Below are 19,122 nucleotides of genomic sequence, written 5' to 3' on the forward strand. Positions count from 1 at the left end.
TAGTGGCTGCTGGCCCCTGAAGCAGTCCCGGCCTGGTGACCCCTGAATCCCTGGACAGAGGGCAAACGGGCACTGTCATTCCTGGGGACAGGAGGCTGCATCAGGGACCATGAGTCACCATGACAGATAAGTCGATCCCCTCGACTCTGCAACAAGCAAGTCACAGAGCCGTGGGCGGCGGCGGGGGCGGCGCGGGTCTTTCTGTGACCTGAACCAAGGGCCAGCCAGCATCCAGACTCTGCAGCAGGGGTTCCCAACCTCCAGAATCTAATGTCTGATGATCTGAGGTGGGGCTGATGTACCAACTATAGAAATGAAGTGCACGACAAATGTTATGCCCTTGAGTCATCCTGAAAGCCTGTGCGAAAACTGTCTCCCACAAAACTGGTCTCTGGCTCCAAAACAATGGGGGACCGCTGCTCTAGAGGGCTGCAGACTTGACAGCCGAGTGTCTGGACTTGCTTGGGGAAGCCAAGGGGCCAGCACCCCTCCTGGTCTAGCTGGGGCCCCCTGGGCACAAGGGTAGAGTAGAAGTCACCAAGCGTGGGACCAGCCTCGGCTCCCAAACCTCAGGGGCCGTACTTCCCAAGCACTGAAAAGGTCCCCCAGCCCCCAGGTCCCCACCCCGCAATCAGTAGGCCATCTAATCAATGATTCCACAGCCCCTTGGCCTTCTCAACCACTCCATGGTTTAATAAGGGATGTCGGACAGGCCCAGAGAAGCTCTTGATAACAGTCCCTCTGAGAAACTAAGATGGTCCCAGAGGATTTGCAAAGCCACCAAAAGCAGATGGCAACCCACTCCAGTATTCTTGCCTGGAAAATCCCATGGACGGAGGAGCCTGGTAGGCTCCAGTCCACGGGGTCGCAAAGAGTCGGACACTACTAAGCGACTAAACTTACTTTCTTTTCTTTTCTTTCTACAATACACATCACTTCCCAGGTGGCGCTAGAGGTAAAGAACCTGCCTGCCAATGGGTTTGATTCCTGGGTCGGGAAGATCCCCTGGAGGAGATCGACAATACACCTGACCACATGGATTATGTGATCAGATTTCAGTCAACCACAGGGTCAGGCTCCTATTTCAATGCTCAGGGTGAATCGAGGCCCACCCTCACTGATCGAGGTTATCTTTAGAGGGGATTTTTTTTTCTCATTCAGCCTAGCTGCCCCTTCTGTTCTACAGGGAATACTCATGTACCCTCGGAGTCCATACAGGAGAGGAAACTTGGAATAGGAATTCATGGTACTCGGGCAAACCAGCGGGGATATAATGGCCACTTCTTATTATCTAAGCAGAGGCTGCAAATAAGGGGCCCACTGACACATGCATCTTATTTGACATCAGTGTTTCACTTTAACTGATTTGCTAACATTTAAAATGAGAGACATAAGAATTCGTATTTGATTTCCAGCGTCTCTTGTAAAATGGAAGCCCTGGTACACTGGCCCCATGGGCAAGGAGGGTGCAGAGAGAGCAGCCCATCCCTCAAGTCCACAGGTTGGATATTCACTAATTTTCTGGGTTTCTCTCGGAAAGTGTTTTTAAAAAATCTTACTTGAAATACTCTTCACTCCCACTGACGAACGTCTTATTGGCCTGGCTGGTGAAGTTAACCATTGTCAAGTTGGGATAGGCGGTCATGCAGAAAGTCGAGTTCTTGATCTGTATTTTGGGATGGTCGTTGATCACACAGGAATCTGTTCAGGAGAGGACACAGTGAAATCTGTACAGAAAATAGACACTTGTCTTTCCAGCAACTTAAAGACAAAAGCTAAAATATTTCCTAAATATTGGACAGTCACTTTGGGAAGATATTAACTGAGCAAAGCTGGATGCAGATGAATCCCAAAATTGTGTGTTACTCATCCCAGAGCCCCTGGTACCCGCTTCAGCTGTGCCTGGTCCTGGTAACAACAGCGCTTCTTTCTGGAGCGCTCTCTATATGCTAAGCACTTTACATGTGTTATCTACCCTGAGGCTCACAGCAGCCTAGGCTGTGGGTACCACTGCCTCCATCTTTAAGATGAGGAAAAAGGCTCAAAGAGGGATATTAGGTGATTCTACCAAAATCACACAGCTAACGAGAAACAGAAGCAGGATTCAAACCAAGATCCTTATGATTCCACAAAGAATAAATGGCTTGTGGAAATGAATTTTAATCAGACATCAGCAAAGCTGAAGGGCTACTGCCACAGAAGACTCACTAATAAGTTCACCTTGAACCCACTGCCTGGCATGGCAGCCGACACACAGAGGTCCCCTAAATATGCATGCCACGTGCTTCCTGCACACTAACATGAGCTCATGAGTCTGCAACAGGGCTTCTCAACTGGGGACGAATTTGTCCACCAGGGGGCACTTGGCAATGTCTGAGGACATAGTTGTCCCCGTTCAGGGAGCAGGGTGCTCCTGGCATCTAGTGGGCAGAGTCCAGGGATGCTGATAATCATCAGCAATGCACGGGTCAACCCCCACGACGGAGAATTATCCAGCCCCCCTTGTCAACAGTGCAGAGGCTGAGAACGCCTGACCTAGGCTGGGGTGGGGTCAGGGAACTAACCAGATGAGTCGGTGTGTCAGGCACCTTGCTGGAAGCTTTGCCAATTATCCTCTCATAAAAGCCTCCGAAAACCTGGGAGGTGCCTATGGTCATCTTCATTTTACATAGGAAGAAACTGAAGTCTTTCTGATCATGTTACAATATCTCTATGATCCCCTGATTGATATTTTAGATAAAGAGTCCACCAGGATTAATGCCAAAGGATATGTAATGTATAAAGATGCGAAAGTAACACTAACAACAACAACTAACACTTTCACAGCACTTAGTGAAAGTGAAAGTCACCTAGTCGCGTCTGACTCTTTGTGACCCCGTGGACTACATGGTCCGTGGAATTCTCCAGGCCAGAATACTGGAGTGGGTAGCCTTTCCCTTCTCCAGGGGATCTTCCCGACCCAGGAATCAAACAGGGGTCTCCTGCAATACAGGCGGATTCTTTACCAACTGAGCTATCAGGGAAGCCCTCAGTTCAGTTCAGTTAGAACAACAACACTTACACAGCACTTAACCATGTACTATTTTAAATGTCTTATGTGTCTTAAATGTCTTAGATGATTTGACTTGCATCTGCAAATAAAGAAACTGGGCACAGAGAAGGGCAGTTGCTTGCCAAGGTCACACAGCAGAATCAGAAGGCAAACGGTCACTCTCTCTTTGGAGGCCATGCTCTTAGCCAATCTACTTGGAAGCAGAGAACAGGGAACATAAACTCAAACACCTTTAAGAGTCAGGCTGGTAACACAAATGAGAAATATATAAAATGGAGGGTACAAAGTTATGATAAACAGAGAGGACCACAGAGGATGAGAGGGTTGGATGGCATCACTGACTCGATGGACGTGAGTCTGGGTGAACTCCGGGAGTTGGTAATGGACAGGGAGGCCTGGCGTGCTGCGATTCATGGGGTCACAAAGAGTCAGACACGACTGAGCGACTGAAGTGAACTGAAGCAGAGAGTATGATCTTCCCTGTGTATCTGCAGATTTAATATCCTCGGATTCAACCAACTGCAGACTGAAATGTCGATGGAGGTTGGCTGGATACAGTTTTTGTTGTCCTACACCATTTTATATCCTGCACTGGAACACCTGCAGACTTCGGTATCTGAAAGGGCTCTGGAACCAGTCCCATGAATATTGAGCGATGATCGCACCAGCCAATCCTGCCATGCTTTTCCAGGTGTTCCGATAAAAGATGCAGAAACCCTGGATATTTACATGAAGTCTCTCCATTTTAAAATATTGGAAATAAGGCCAAATTATCTTTAAACACTGTGGACCAAACAAACAGAAACCACGTGCAGCCTAGACATGGTGCATGGATTCCGAACGCATGTCCTCCGTGGCACAGCAAAGTGGGACTGTGGACTCAGGAATTCCACTAGCTCTGAGAGCTTGGACAAATTCCTTTATCTGTCCAAGCCTCCGTTTTTCGGATCATAAAGAGTCTAGTTTGAAGGCTGTTCCAAGAACCAAATTAAGTGAGATAGATCATGAATGAAACCATCTCATGCAACATCTAGCACACAGCTGGACCTGGTAAAATCTAGCCATAATGCAAATGTCATTGTTACACCTTTTCATGGGGTGAGCATCTCTGATCCTCAACATCGTCTCTCAATTCCACTTGCCAGCCATAAGGCATCTAATGCCTCCCACACAACCTCTCCAGAATATCTGAGGAAGCTGGATAAAATTTAAAGCTGTAATAATAAGAACCCCTTACCTCTGACTGGTTCTTTAGACCACAGGTTTTCTAAACAGCAGTACTACTGACACATGGGATCAGAAAATTCTCTTTGGTGGGGAGGCTGTGCTGAGTATTGCAAGGTATGAGCAACATCTCTGACCTCTGCCCACTACATGTCAGGAACATTTATCTTCCCCCTGCCCCACTTGTGACAACCAAAAATGTCTGTGAACATTGCAAAATGCCTCCCCCCAAGTCTCTGGGGTTTCAGAAGCACTGCTTTGGGAGTTCTCAAAACACCTTCTTACCCAATATTATCTTCTTTGATCAGATAACAGTTTCAGGGGGATTCTGAGCTCAAAACTATCAACTATTTACCAAGGAAGCATTTGTTTCCCCCTCGGGGACCAGAATGAAGTTAATTAAAGCACCACTCATGTCCCTTTCCTGTAAGCACAGAAGCTATTTCTCGCCCTCCTGCCAAAAAGTCCAGCCCTCTGTGATTGGAAGAGATCGCTAATGCACGGGCAAACTCCAAATCCCTTGCTTCCAAATCTGCCACAGAGGAACACGTGGGCAGCCTCCCTAGAGAGCGTCTCTGGGCGTGTCTGGATTACCACTCACCGCCGCAGTGCAAGGTCACAGCGTCCCTGCGGCACTGCGGCCTCCTGCAATATCCCCTCTCACCACTGGGCGGCAGGAGCGCGCTTCCCAGCGCACTGCGCCTTCAGGTCCGCCAGCAAAGGAGCGACGGGCCCTGCCGTCAGCGAGCTCTGCGGCTCAGCAACCCTGAACAAAGAACCGTGATAAGGATCGCGCTGAACTGGAAGCAGTTGGAAGGATTCTCTTTACTTGGGCAATTATGAATAAATGAGAGCACACGAAAGACTAGTTAGAAAAGGAATCGTTGAATTAAAGTTCTAATGCAAATTAAGCCATTCTAGAAATAGAAATGGTATTTATGCAATTCCTATTTTAGGTGACCCAGCTAGCTCCTAATTTCAAAAAACAGTCACTGGTCTCATTCAGCAAGCATGGATTAGCCCTTCAACATTACAAATACCCAGAGGGTTGAATGTCCTTAAGGAAAACAGCCTCTTTCACAATCTACACCTTAGAAATGTGTGGCAAGCTCTACCAGGGGACTGAGCCAGGGCAGTACCAGGGTCCTGGCATATAGTGATGAGGGGGGGTCCCAGGCAGTGGTCCCTAGCAGAGCTCAGGGGCCATGGCATAAAGCTGTTCCTGCTGTAAGTGAAGGTCATAATGGCCAGGGAATCTATCCCGCTTTCCTGGGACCAGCTGCCTGCTATCACAGGGTAGGATGGTTATGGGGTTATAAGAGAGTGGATGAGCTTGGAAGGTCATTTGTGGAACACTGCACTAGAAGACGGAGTTTTTCCACTTCCTAAACAAGGACAGTGAAGCCTGGCATGCTGCCGCCCATGGGGTTGCAAAGAAACGGATACGACTTAGTGACTGAACAACAAAAACAAGCCTCTCTCAGAATGGCCATTTGGGAGGCAGCCTGGGACATCATTGTCTGGACTCCCTTTATTTTATTTTTTTGGTGACACTGTGCAGCATGCAGGATCTTAGTTCCCTGACCAGGGATCGAACCCGTGCCTCCTGCATAGGAGCATGGAGTCTTAGCCAGTGGATCAGCATAGAAGTCCTTGAACTCCCATCTTGTCCAGCAGAGAAATGGGGCTACAAAGTTGTCTATGTCTCTACAAGTCATCCCCTTTTCTAAGTCACTTTAGGACCCCACAGGGTCAATACTTATGAAAAGGATAGCCTGTCCCTGGTCACGGAAAATGGTCAAGTTTACAAAGCCCAGCAAAGAACAGATGGAGGGGTTCCATTGAGAGAGGGGAAATTGAGACCTTCACTTTAAACAAACAAAAAATTTTAAACTACCGGCTAAGAATGAGATAAGATCTTCTAAGCCTGTCCACATGCTTCCAGGGAATAGAATGAAAAATGTTCATTTCTCTCTCTGCTCAGAGCTTGCATCATTTTTATGGTTTGTATCATAAGGTGCTTTGCTGTATAATGTCTTCGCTCTGCCTTTCACGTTCCCTGGGATATTATGAGCCAGAAAAAAAAATTCCACAAAACCAGCAATGCCTGCACCCACATGCCTGGCCCAAACAATGTGTTCAGGTTGCTGTAAAAACACACACACACGCTACATAAATGTATATGTACATATACATATGCATTCTCCAACCATAAAGTAAATGCATGTCCCTGATAGAAGATCTAGGGAAAGAGAAAAAAAAGAATGGCTCCAAATCTACCAGGCAATATGCGTGTGTCTCTTTCCTGTGTGTGTTCTACCAGCACATTATTGTTAGTAAAAACATAATTATACTATAAATCTGTATCCTGCCTTTACATTTAACATGATGTGCTGATGATTTCCCTATGTTTTACGAATATTCATTTTTAAAGACTATGAAGCATTCTTTAGTCTTTAAAAATGCACTGTAACTTATTTGAACCATGGAATTATTGAATTTTTGTTACTGTTTCCCATGTTTTCCTAGACTATAAATGTGACTACAATGAACAATCTTGAATAGTCCTCACCTGTGTCTTTGATTTTCCTTTAACAGTAGATCCCCAGAAGTGGTATTACTAAGTCAAAACTACTGTTCAAATGAGCTTTCTTTTAAACTCCATAGAATCTCAGCTACAAACACCTAGACAGATGTCACTCTGCCGAGGCTGACAGAATAAAGCCTTCAGGAGCCCTGGATGAGCAGAGAATCAGGGGTCACTGAGACCCAAATCCTGGTGCTGGCTCTACCTAGAGACATGTGACTGGATATTTCCACCCTCTGAGGCTTCGAGTCCACTTTGTCACCTGCAACATAGTGACCATGTCATCTGCCCCTTGGGACTCATAGGGCTCTTATTAGGAATAGCAGAGACATCGTTTATGAAGCTGCTGAGTAGGCTAAGGAGCGGTTAGGACCACGGCCTTGGGAGGCAGGCAAACTTGGGATCCAATCCTAGGTCTACCACAGAGCTAGCTTATGAACTTGAGCTCTAGATTTTTCACCTATAAACTGGAAATAACAATTAAACCCATATGTTGGCTTGTTGTCCATCCTAACATTGGTAATATGAGTTATTAAAGAGTTTTAACATGGTGGTTGATGAGTAGTAAGTGATGCTTGCTATTACTGTTAAGGCTTACTGGGTTGCATAAATACTAATGGATATTGTTAGCAGAGGGAACAGCGTTTCTAAACTACCATCCCTCCCAAGGGACAGCTGCAAGACACCGATCACCATGACCCAAGAAGGCCCTGATGGAAGTGCCCAGGGAAGCTTCCCTGGAGGCTGGATCAAAGCAACAGCCCTCCCCGAGCGGGGCTCCTTCAGAAAGTGACTTCTGCCCCAGACACAATCCTGGATGGACAGTCTGGGCACTGGGATGACTTGAGGCTTTTCTCCACTCCAGACCCCAGGTCCTGGACAATGCACTTTGCCAAAATGACAACCAGGTTCAGGAATCCATTCCAGCAGCAGATCGTCAGTGGTGAATCTGCGAGCAGCTAGCTTACTGAGTGGGGTTCTCTCAGCAGCTTTGCAAAGGTGGCTCTGAGCTGGTAGGGAGCACAGGGCAAGAAGGTGGGCACTCCATTCCAAACGTGGTTAAGGGAAGACTAATTAAGGGCTGTGGGCAAGCACCAGCCTGGTGGTTCCTACTCCTGGGTGCGCCTGGGGAACTGTAAACATACAGTTTTACAGAGTACTAGGCTTCATCCCCGGAGAGTCCACTTTACTTGGTCTGGGCTCGACTCTAAGTGATGTCTTGATTTGCTAGTTCCCAGGTGATGCCCACGAGCAACAGCTTGGGCTGAGACCCACTGCTCCTAAATTTAGAGTTCATCCACATGGAGATTGTAAAGATGAAGGCACGGAAGCCCAGAGAGTCTCAAGGGGCTCTCACTCCTGGTCAGTCCGCTAGTGGGCCCCACACCAGCTGCTGTTCAGTCGCTAAGTAGTGTTGGGCTCTTTGGCACCCCATGGACTGCATCATGCCAGGCTTCCCTGTACTTCCGCATCTCTCCGAGTTGTTCAAATTCATGTCCGTGAAAGTCCCCACTCCAGGGAATCCACAAAGCCTCATTCTGAGCACTTCAGGTGCCCTGGGTTTGAATTTGATGAGCATGTCTCTCCAGTGTCAGTTCTCCCGCAACCTCGTCCAAAGGGCCGCCAGTTGGAGGCTGGGTGTGTTGTGGGCATCCACGCATGGGTGTGTAAAAGCACTCCAGTGTGAGTTCCCGCCTTTAGGAATGTGCCTCTCTGGAGGGGGTGGGGTGGTTAGGGATGTGTCGTCTTTCTCTCTTACACACTCAAAGCATGTAAGTAACTTCCTTGTTCTGCAGCGTGCAGGCTGTCCAGGCAAAAGAGCTGGGTTGGGGGACCGACACTAAGAGACACAGGATTCTGACTGCTTAAAGGGAATAACAGACGTGCTGGGGAAAGAAGAAACTGCGTGCTAACTGGTGTTCATGAAAATGATCAGCACCTTCAAAGGCATCTGGTACTGGCACCTTCTATCTGTGTGCTTTCCAACTCGGATCACATCCTCCACTTCTTTTCTCCTTACAGCAATCCCGTGAGGTAAGCAGATGAAGAATGTTGTTAGCATTTCTGTTTTTCAAATGAGGAAAACTGAGACCCAGAGAGAAGTTACCTGACGCAAATGCACATACCACCAGGGGCAAAACGCCTTACACACCGGAAGCCTTGCAGCCACTCTGCCCTGCCCCTCCGCACTGCCACACTTTTGCCCTTGACCTAACAAACTGATGGTTCCCCCAAGCCCCCGAGCCCCAGAGTGTTTCAGGTCTGAACAAGTGCTCCCCAGGAACACTCCCCGCCTCCCCAGACGGCCTTCCCTCTTCTAAGCACTTCGCTATGTTCCTTTCTATCAGAAGTCTGTAGGTCAAGCGTCTCATGTGTTTACCTCATGCTCTGGGCAGCATCGTGTGAAGTGTGGACCCAGGCTCACATGCCTCACTCTCCTAGACTCTAGACCTCATTGCTTTACAGACTGTACCATGTGCACGAGTCACCAGGGGACACCACTGTAGCCAAATCTAGTAAGTCAGACTACTTGGTGGACTTGTAATTCTACATTTTCAACAAAGACTCCAAGCTATTCATGAGCAAACAAGAATTTGACTACCCAGCCTAGGCCATGAGTCTCTTAAATACTAGAATTAACCATATTCAAGGGTGGTTTTCATCTCTGTACCCCCAGCATCTAGTATAGAGCCTGCAAACATAATAGGTGCTCAGTTCATCCTCCCCGAATGAATGAATGAATGAACGATTCGCCTGCTGCAGGTATATCCAAACTTACCTAATAAAAGTTTGGTTTTGTCTTTGCATTCCGGCGTGTTCCAAGGGTTGTTGCAGGAGCCCCAGGGCAACACAGACACAAAGGAGGCAAACAGGTAGAAAAGAGTGTAGCAAATAATCACATTGTAGTATATGGCTATTAGGACGGAGATGATCAGCATTGCGATGCCACAGCCTGTGGAAGCAAAAGGTTCAGGGATTCGTTTCCTGCAGATCCTGTGGAATCCTTAACGGTTGGGCGCAGGGGAGGGGAATGTGGGCGCTGGCTCCCTCTTACAGACGGACACATTAATAGTGGAATAGACTCTGTGTCTACAGGGACATCAAGACATTCTGCCAGGAACAGGGTGATGCCAGAGATGATCTTGGGCCATTCTTCAGAGGGCCCCAGTGGTGAAACTGATCAAATAGAGAAGGAAGGAGTGGGTTCTCCCAATCACAGAAGCAGGTCTCACTCCCTGGGGCCCTTTGGTGCCAGAGAGGGCAGGGAAGGGCTGAGGCAGCTGGGAAGCAGGAAGCACTCACCTTGCAGGGCTGGGATGGCCTTCCACACAGACACCGGCCCCTGGCTGGCAAACTGGCCCAGGGACACCTCTAGGAAGAAGATGGGCAACCCTGCCAGAGCCAGCATCATTAGGTAAGGGATGAGGAAAGCACCTTGGAAAGAGAGAGTGGGAGGTGAGAGCTCAGAGAGGCCCAAGCGGGCAGGCTCCATCCTCCCCCTCAGGAGCGAGCTCCCTGCCTTCTCCAGGAAGCTTTTGATATTCCAGCTCAACCGAAGCACCCAGGGACATATAGGAACCATCCTCTAAACAATGCCAGGGTACCCTGCAACCAGACAATTTTTTTCAATTCCCCATTGGATGGGTCATTGAGGGTTGCATGCTGAGTGTGCTTTATTCTTTTCTTTTTCTTAGTCTAGTACTTCAACATTCTCAAATTAAGCCCTTCCTTCCAATGTTCAACAAATCCACACTTCTGATTCACTGCTGGACTCCGTTTTGGTGAAATCTCATTGGCATCCCAGCTCTCCAAATCTGCTAAGCTAGACTGCAGGGGCCCTTGACTTGAGTCACCTGTACACCTTCTACCAACCAGATGCGTGGTAGGGACATCTTTCCCCGCTACCTCAGCCTTCACACAGATCTCCACTTCCTTCTCCATGTGAGAAGTCCCTTCCATCCTGCAAGGTCAGTCAGTGCAAATGCCTCCTCCTCCAGGAAGTCTCCCTTCTCTACCCTCCCACAGCACCTCCCCTCCCAACACCAGGTACTTGACAATATTTATGTGGGTGTCTTATCTAGACTGTGGGCTTCTGATGATGTTGATCCTTCCTTTCTGTTCTCTAGAACGCCCAGGCCAGGGCTCCGGGAGCTGGCAGGTCTCCAGAGACTGGCTGAGGGTTCCTGGGGGTTCTTCATCCTCAAGGATTCTTTGGGGTTGTTTGGTAGGAGCTTGGGGAATAGCCATGATCTTTGAAAAGGTCTAGACCAGGGAGGCCTGTTGCACAGTCAGAACCAATTTGGGGACTCATGACAGAGTCCCAGAACACTGGGCTCCACAGAAGGAAAGCTGATCTTTCTCTTGTCAGTTCCTCCTGCTGGAAGGACCTTTCCTGCCAGGGCCTCTCCAGAGGAGGAAGGCCAGGGACTGCTGGGGAGTAAAACCGGGGCTCTGGCTTTATCCTCTCCTGAATGGGTTTTAGAGAAAGATGTGGATCGTGCAACCCTTCTCTTTTGTTCCTGGGAGGGAGGAAGCAAGCGAGCCCTCCATCCCCTCCCCTCCATCTCCTTGAACGGGCTGGAGCCGCAGTGCTTGCAGAAGAGGTTGCCTCCCCTCCTGGTGGCCGGACTCAACTCCCCATGCAGCCGGGCACTTTGTTTTTCCCAGATCGTGGGCAAAGGGCGAGTAAAGCTCATCCAGCAGAGCCTCTGGCTGCAAAGCTGCCGTGCTCCCTGGACTGGAACCCCCTCCCTCACCCACCCTGGCTGTCCGCCGCCTTTTCTGGCACTGGAAGCTTTATCACAGCACCCTGGTCTGGGGACTCCCTGCAGAGAACGAGCGAAACACAGCTGGGGCAGCAGTCTTCGTGTAACCAGCGTGCTTCTTCTGTTTCCAGGGCACCCCTCCCTGATCGTAACCACCCTGCCCTCCACATAAATACTTGTCAACAGTGTCCTAATTTGGAATCAGGGGGAGGGGTGTTAACATATTTTTCCGTTTTCATCATCCCGTGGCTGCACCTGTCCCTCCTCCCTGTACCTGGAGAGCTCACCCAGAGACCAAAAAACAAAGAAAGAAAGAAACAAAACCCAAACCCTTAAGCTGCCTAACCCGATGGGGTGAGGGGCGCATTTCTTATCTCCTTGGTCCAGGTGAGAAGCTGTGAAAGAGAAACTGAGGCGCAAATTCCTATTTGTAAAGGGGGCTTGGCTTAGCCCCACCCTGTGGTGCCTCGGTGTGGCCAGGGCAAGCAAAGGGGACCCTGGATGTGCCGGGTCCCTCCTCAGTGGGTACAGGAGAGGCACAGTGGATCCTAGAGGCCTGGCAGCTGGCACGTGAGTGACTGGCACCCACCCCATTTTAGAAACGGTTTTCCTTCCACCCAGTGAGGACAAATGCAACGGAAACCATTTTTGCTAAAGTCAAAATTAGCCCTGCTTGCTCCCAAGAGGACGTATCTGTGTGAGCACTTCCACTGGATTCTCAAGAGCACAGCCCCTCGCCGCTCTGCACCCACCTCCTGGCTCGCCTGCATCCTGTCCTCTGCACGACCCAAGTGCCCAGCAGGCTCAGATTTCCAGGTTACTATCTTACCACGTACTTAATTCGATGTCCGGGACGGCACAGCTCCTGGCTCTAAAACTATTCACGTGCGAGGAGGGCATCAGGTACCGAAATACTTGTGGGCTAAATTAGGATTTATTTGAACTCGCCTGCATCAGTGTTCACCTGAATCAGGACCCAGCCTCCCAAGTGGTCAATGGGGCCTCGTGGAAACCCATCTCTCCCCTGAGCTCCATCTCCAGATAAAAGCCTCCTGGATCTAGTACCAACCAGGTATGGTAGCTCCTGCTCTCCAGCTTCCCACAGATGCCTATAGGGGATGGAGCTGGAGTGTGAAGGGCCTGCCCAGAGCCTCCTCTCTCAGCCTGAGTCCCCAGATTTTGTATCTCCTGCTCTGTGTCCCCCGCCAGCCCACAAGTGCCCGCCCAGCCTGGGGGAAAGAGCGGAAAAGCCATACCTCCCCCGTTCTGGAAGGCCAGGTAGGGAAACCTCCAGACATTGCCCAGCCCCACTGCGTACCCCACCATGGACAGGATGAAGTCCAGTTTGCTGGACCAGTTCCCTCGGGCCTTATTCTCATCCCCTTGCTCGTCCTCCTGGGGGCGGAAAAGCACATTGTCGGATCACAGCCCTAGGTAGGTCGGCAGGCAGGTCCCATTCCACCCCTCCATCCCTCCCCGCTCAAAGCTGAGGGTCCTTCCCAGCAAGCAGGCCCCCACTTTTCACACGAGGATGCATCGGCAGGCAGGGCCCTGACCCCTCAACCCTGCACGCTTTCAGCAGGCAGGCTCCCAATTCTGATGTGAAGATCCATTTCAAGAGACTCTTGAACCCCCTCTTTCCCCAAATCCCGCAGTCAAGTCACACCAGCAAGCAGCTTTCCCCAAACCTTGAACCTGTAGGTTGATTGCAAGCAGATCCCTCCATCCCTAACCCCTGACCAAGAGTTCCTTTGGCAAGCAGGCCCCAATATCATGCCTAGGGTCCCCAGCAAGCAGGTTCCTAAATAACCCCTACCTCCCCAAATTCCTCAACACACCCCTTTCTCTCTCTCTCTCTCTCTTTTTTGGACTCCATGCTAAGGCCAGACAGAGAGCTGCAATTCCTGAAGCCAGCCAGAGCCCCTGCATCACTCTCTCCAAAGCCTACAGGCAGAAGCTGCCTCTCAGCTCATTAAAGGGGTGCCTTTCAGCTCTAGGGAAAGGGAGATGGGAAGGAGGGAGCTTTAGGGGTGAAACAAGAGGGGGACGGATAAACAGACATGGAAAGAGACAGGACATCAAAAACCTTGAGTTCTGGTCTACACTTTATCCTACCCAGCTGGATAACCACAGGCAAGCCACTGGCTCTCTTGGAGCTTCTGTGTCCCCATCTGTAAACTGAGGGGTTCAGAATCACAGTTTTCCGAGGCACCCTCCCGCTCCCGCAGTCTATGGGTTTGAGGGTCTCACCTCTCCAAGCACACACTAAGATGCTCTATTTGGGCACTCCCTAGTTCTGGAATGCCTTACTGCAAAGCAGAAGGAAAAACTGCAAATAAACTCAGAAAGTGTTCAGGACACCCGGACATGACACAGAGCTTCCAGGGACCTGAGCCCTGATCCTTCTCAGTCACCTTCTCCCTCCTCCGTTACTCTCCACCTCCTATTCTAGCATTCTGGCCTGTCCACACTGTTCCACAGGCCATGGAGGATAAAGAAGCAGCTGGCAAGATGGGAAGAAGATCTAGCGGAGAGAGGAGGAGGGGCAAGGTGGGTGGCAGAAAGACAAGAATCAGAAAGATGGGCAGAGCTGAAAATAGGTAAGGGCAGGGCTTGATCTACACTGCCCATCTTTAATATCCCCACTACACACCTCTCACACACACACCATCTCCAGCTCCCTCCCCCTTCAATTCTTCCAGGGCTAGAAAGGGTGGGAGTTCCGGCTCCTTTTGCCGCAGTGCGGAGGTTAAGCAAGACATGTGAGACAAATTTTCTGCCTCCACCTGGGGTCACACTCTTGGGCACATGCTGTCACAGGCAGTTAATGCAAACCCTCCAGAGGTTCACCCCAAGAGCGGCGAGTGGGAAAGCCTAAGCTTACATCCATTTCTAGTTATTTCAACAGCTGAGCTCTTGCTGTGTGAATAAGTGTGTGTGTGTGTGTGTGTGAGTCTACAAACACTAGAATAACGAAGAAGAGCTACATAAACCCTAGATCTCACACAGGGAGGTGTGCAGGTTCAAGAACCCCCCCACTGGATACACAGGCTTAGCCCTTGAGCTAAGAGGAGAGGAGGCTGTGGAGAGGCACACAGTGGGAAAGGACGAGCTGAAGTCTATGAAACAGGATGGAGGGAAGAAATCAGAGAAGGAGGGGAGAGACTGGAGGGAGTGGGAGAAGACAAAAGCCCATATGGGAGGAGGGCCACCAGCAACAGCTGCCTCCTCCCCCACTCAGGACTGGGATTTGCTTTGTGGGTTTTTCATGCCTCTGGTTGAACCTAAAGGATCAAATGCACAGGTGAATCCAGGTTTGTAGGGCCTGGAGCTTATACAATTGAGAGGAGTACTCTAAGAAAAATATATACACGAAATTTGGTACAGGTTTTGGAAAAGATAGGCTCTGAGGCTTAAACTTCAGTAGCGGCCTCATATAAACTACTTATCAAAGGAGTTATCACGATTATTGTAACTTGCAGTACAAAGCCCACAGGACTAAACCATCATTCCTCCCTTCCCCTCCGCCCAGGTTTTTCTCTGCATTTTCTTCTCCTTTTTAAATTAATTAAAAAAAAAAAAAAAAGATCCAGTGGTTAGCAAGAAGGGGAGTCCTGTCTGCAGAAAGGGGTAGGAATCTAAATGCCTCAACTGCTTGATGAGTCTGCACCTGGATGGCCGCTACCACTGAGGCTGGGAAGGAGCAGATAATGGCAGCTCCCAAGGTTGCAAGCCCTCTGGCAGGGTTGCGGCAGCCCTCCTGCCCCTAACTAGCGACCCCTCAGCGCAGTGCGAGTTTCCGAAGCCCCAAAGCTGCCTCCCGCATCCATCACCTGGCACTGCCAACCGGTCTCCCCATCAGCACACGTGCACCCGCTTGGGCCTGGCTCTCCTCTCCCGCGGCTGGGGAGCAGGAGGCGGCGCGGCTCCAGCCCGACCTGCTTACCTGGGTGGCAGCGGTGGCCACGCTGCCCGGGAGCACGGACGTGATTCCATCCGTGCCCAGCACCACGGTGCTCTGGCTCATATTCACCCAGCCTACGGCCGGGGTATTGTTCCGCTCCAGGGTGCCCTTCCCCACACTCACATTCGCATCCCCCTCCAGGCCCCGCAGGGCCGTAATCTTACAAGGCAGCGCTTTGCCGGGCCCGGCTCCCCCTGAAGGAGGGGCGGTCTGCGCATCGTGCGCCTCGCTCCAATCCCGCAGAGCCGCCGAGGCCGCCGGCGACCGCAGGCTACTCAGTTTGCAAGCCCCCGCTCCTCCGGGCCGCTCGGCCTCGCAGGCTCGCGCGTCGAGGGCATGGAAAGTTTGTGCGCCGGTGGAAGCGGACCTGGGCACACGCGGCGGCGGCGCGGCGGCGGCCGCGGGAAGCTCCTGCTCCGGGCTCGTCCTGGGTGCGCACGGGCCATCGTGGTGGCCCGGGGGCACCGCCGCCTCCAGGCTGTTGGCTGGTTGTTTATTCATTTCCTTGGGAGCACTGCAATCCTGCGAACACAACGTGAAGTTCGTGCAAAACAAGTCACGGCAGCCTTAAAAAATACCTGTATCCACATATAGAGACGTTCACAACTCAGATCCAGACAGAAGATCCAGGGAACAAATTGGAATCTGGATTTTTTTTTTTTCCCCTTCTCCAAGAAAAACTGTAATCAGTATTTCTCAATCTGTCTCCCTGATAACTGGATGACATAAGGAAGCTAATATTCTCCTCCCTGATAGAAGGTGAACTAAAAAAAGATGCAGAAGTGTTTTTTGGAAGGGGGGAGAAAAGGAGGGTGGAAATAGCCCTACAGCCATGAGCTCCTCGCCTTCTTTGGATTTCACATCATGGCTTTGGGTGCCCACAGTCCCCATCATCATTGTAGAAAGATTCTTTAATTTTCCGCCCCATTTCCTTTGTCATTCAACAATGCACATTTGCTGCTTCTTTTTTTTTTAAATAAGCGATAGACAAGCTGTGGCCACAAAAGCTGATGCCCTGGCACCTGCAAGTGTCTGAGCCCAAATCTGTTATGTGAATCCCAGCGATCCCAAAACTACCCACACCTGCCAGGTAGTAAAGGCAAGGATAAGGAAAACGACCGAACAGTAACAACAGCCCCGCAAGAACAACAACAAGCCAGATTTAAACACAAGACAGTAACCAGGTTTATTTTACACAGCCTACATTCACTTCCAGATTCCCAGATATGCAAAAGAACCTGAGAAGATTTTTGGTCCTCCCCACTCCCCAAGAATAGCTATTCACAAGAGTTTAATACGCATGCCCGTATACTGGCTTAGGAACTGAAACTCAGGACTACTGATTTTCACTTGCTTTCTCCCAATTGAGAATGAAAATAACTGCCAGCATTTATCCACTTTCTCTCTTCATGTTATCTTTCAGGGCTTCATAAATATTAGTACCACCAATTACTATTATACTGTAAGAATAATCATATTACCTTCACCTCAGCCATACCTAACCTTCTTGCACAAATGCACAGGTCAGAACTCTTTAATTTGCACCAAATTAAGTATCTCAGCTCCAGCCAGCATTCTTATCTCAGTAGCCTCTAGTACTCCGTGGCTCTCTTCAGTATTGGCACCTGGCTTTTCAGCACCAAGGACAGTTCCCAGAAGAGCGGGATTAGGAGACACTTCCAACCTCTTAGCTCCAGCGTCTCAGAAACCTCTTTCCCACCCCCAGGTGATGCTTACATCTATAATGTACCTATGGTTGTCTTCCCTTTGCCTTTCAGAATATATAGAACATTTCACAAAGAAATATCCAAAACGAATCTGCCCTTCCTACCCTCGCAGCCCCCTCTCCTCTTAAAAGAACAAAAGCAAACACTCACCATGTCTGAAACGGGCAACAGAGTCAACGAGTAGCGAGTGAGACCAGCTATTGACAAGACTGGGTTTGGCTCCAGCAAGAGGCGCTTTCTATATCTCCTTGGGAAAGGCCGGGTTTGCGTCAGTGCAAAGCAAGGTGCCCTTCGTTTGACATTTTCTTGATAATACAAGTTTGATAAATCATTACCCCCTTGGATTCGAGTTTTAAAGGGACATCAGCTGAGAGTACGCTGGCCAGTTGTCATTCAGGCGGGAGGGGGCTGCGTGTTCGGCGTGACTCATGTGGGTCTGATTACTAAACCGAAGCCGGCGGGAAGGGATGACAGTTTTCCTCCTCCTAATTAAGGGAAACATGGGAGGGACACGTCCCACTGCACCCAAGCCGAGGCGCAGCCACCAATGGATCGGATTGGGCTGCTGAGGTGGGCGTAGGGGAAGGAGTTAAATCACTGTTGTGTTTCCTTCTTTCTCCTCGGCTATATCCCCTTGCCACCTCTCCAAACCTGCAGGAAGAAGATTCCGCAGTATTACGCTACAGAGATCGAAGATCAGCACGAAGCACCACAGACCTGCAATGGCTGTGCACAGGGCCCCTGCATTTAAAAGGCTGTACCAACCTTGTCTGTACCTGACTTCAGATTCCCAACCTCCCTGTCAATTGGTGTTGGGGGGATCCTTAAAAAAATAGGTCTTCGCTTAAAAAATTGAGGTCTAGTGTTTGCATTTCTATGTTATCTCCGTGAACACAATGAAGAGACATTCCTAAATAAAATTAGGATTATTCTCATTGCATGTTTTAAGCTCTTCTGACAATATTATAGAGAAATAAAAAAGAAATTATTCCCAGCACTGATCTGGTTCTTAGGTCACTTTCAAAGTCAAAGGAACTCCATTCTTTCTTCCTGTCCCTGTTGATAAAAATCCACCACAGGCAGGGAATGACGCACAAGGTGTAATAGACCCTCCAAGTCACCATCCTCGGCAGCTGGGCAGCAGGGCTGGCCCTCCGGGTGCCAGCAGAGGACGTTCTACCATACTGAGGCTAGGGTGGCCGCGGTGAGAAAAAAAGACGGGCTTTCCTGTTGGTATAAAGCAATGACTGCAGTCATAAGACAGGAAAGACACCTTTACAAAAGGGATAGTTTGGAGACTGGCAGGGGGATCGTAGCAAACGCTCCCCGTCTGGCCGAACCGGTTCTGGGAGCTCCAGGCCTTGGAAACGGGGAGCTCCGCAAAGCATTCTGTCCCTACCCTGCTGCCTGCAGCCGTGCCCACTGCCTCGGGGTCGGCGGCGTCGCAGTCGACTGGGCTGTCCCCACGCGGCGTGAGGACAATGCCGCGGCGCCCGCTGGCGAGGCTGCGGCGGCAGATTGCGGTGGGCGCCCAGGGCCTTCCTGCCGGGTCCCTCCCGCCTCCTTCCGAGCCGCGCCAGTGCACGCGGATGCCTCAGCTCACTGGCTCTGCCCCTCCAAGAGCAGCCGGCTAGGGACCCACGGTCTGCAGGATGATGGAAGGGGGAGAGGTTCCCTGAAGTGCCATTCCTCCCCAAGTTTCCTGGGGGTGGGGGGAGCTTCAGGCCTCTTTCCATTGTAGTTTTGATTGAACATTTATTAAGATCTCAACATTGAACAACCGTTCAAGGGCTTTCCATGAA

The 19,122-nt window shown here is 50.2% G+C and overlaps 1 protein-coding gene across 1 annotated transcript in view; it reads right to left on the reverse strand.

Moving 5' to 3' along the window:
* The window catches only part of SLC6A5 (solute carrier family 6 member 5), a 58,247-nt gene extending 39,744 nt beyond the window's left edge, over positions 1–18,503 (reverse strand). The window contains exons 1-8 of the mRNA XM_061405916.1: positions 18,442–18,503; positions 17,698–17,805; positions 17,471–17,475; positions 15,576–16,159; positions 12,886–13,024; positions 10,167–10,298; positions 9,643–9,816; positions 1,560–1,701 (exon numbers count right to left, since the gene is read on the reverse strand). Of these exons, the coding sequence (XP_061261900.1) occupies positions 1,560–1,701; positions 9,643–9,816; positions 10,167–10,298; positions 12,886–13,024; positions 15,576–16,159; positions 17,471–17,475; positions 17,698–17,805; positions 18,442–18,503 (1,346 nt within the window). The remainder of the gene's footprint in view (positions 1–1,559; positions 1,702–9,642; positions 9,817–10,166; positions 10,299–12,885; positions 13,025–15,575; positions 16,160–17,470; positions 17,476–17,697; positions 17,806–18,441) is intronic.
* Positions 18,504–19,122: the final 619 nt, after the last annotated feature.

Source organism: Bos javanicus, chromosome 29, assembly GCF_032452875.1.
Source record: "Bos javanicus breed banteng chromosome 29, ARS-OSU_banteng_1.0, whole genome shotgun sequence".
NCBI lineage: Eukaryota > Metazoa > Chordata > Mammalia > Artiodactyla > Bovidae > Bos > Bos javanicus.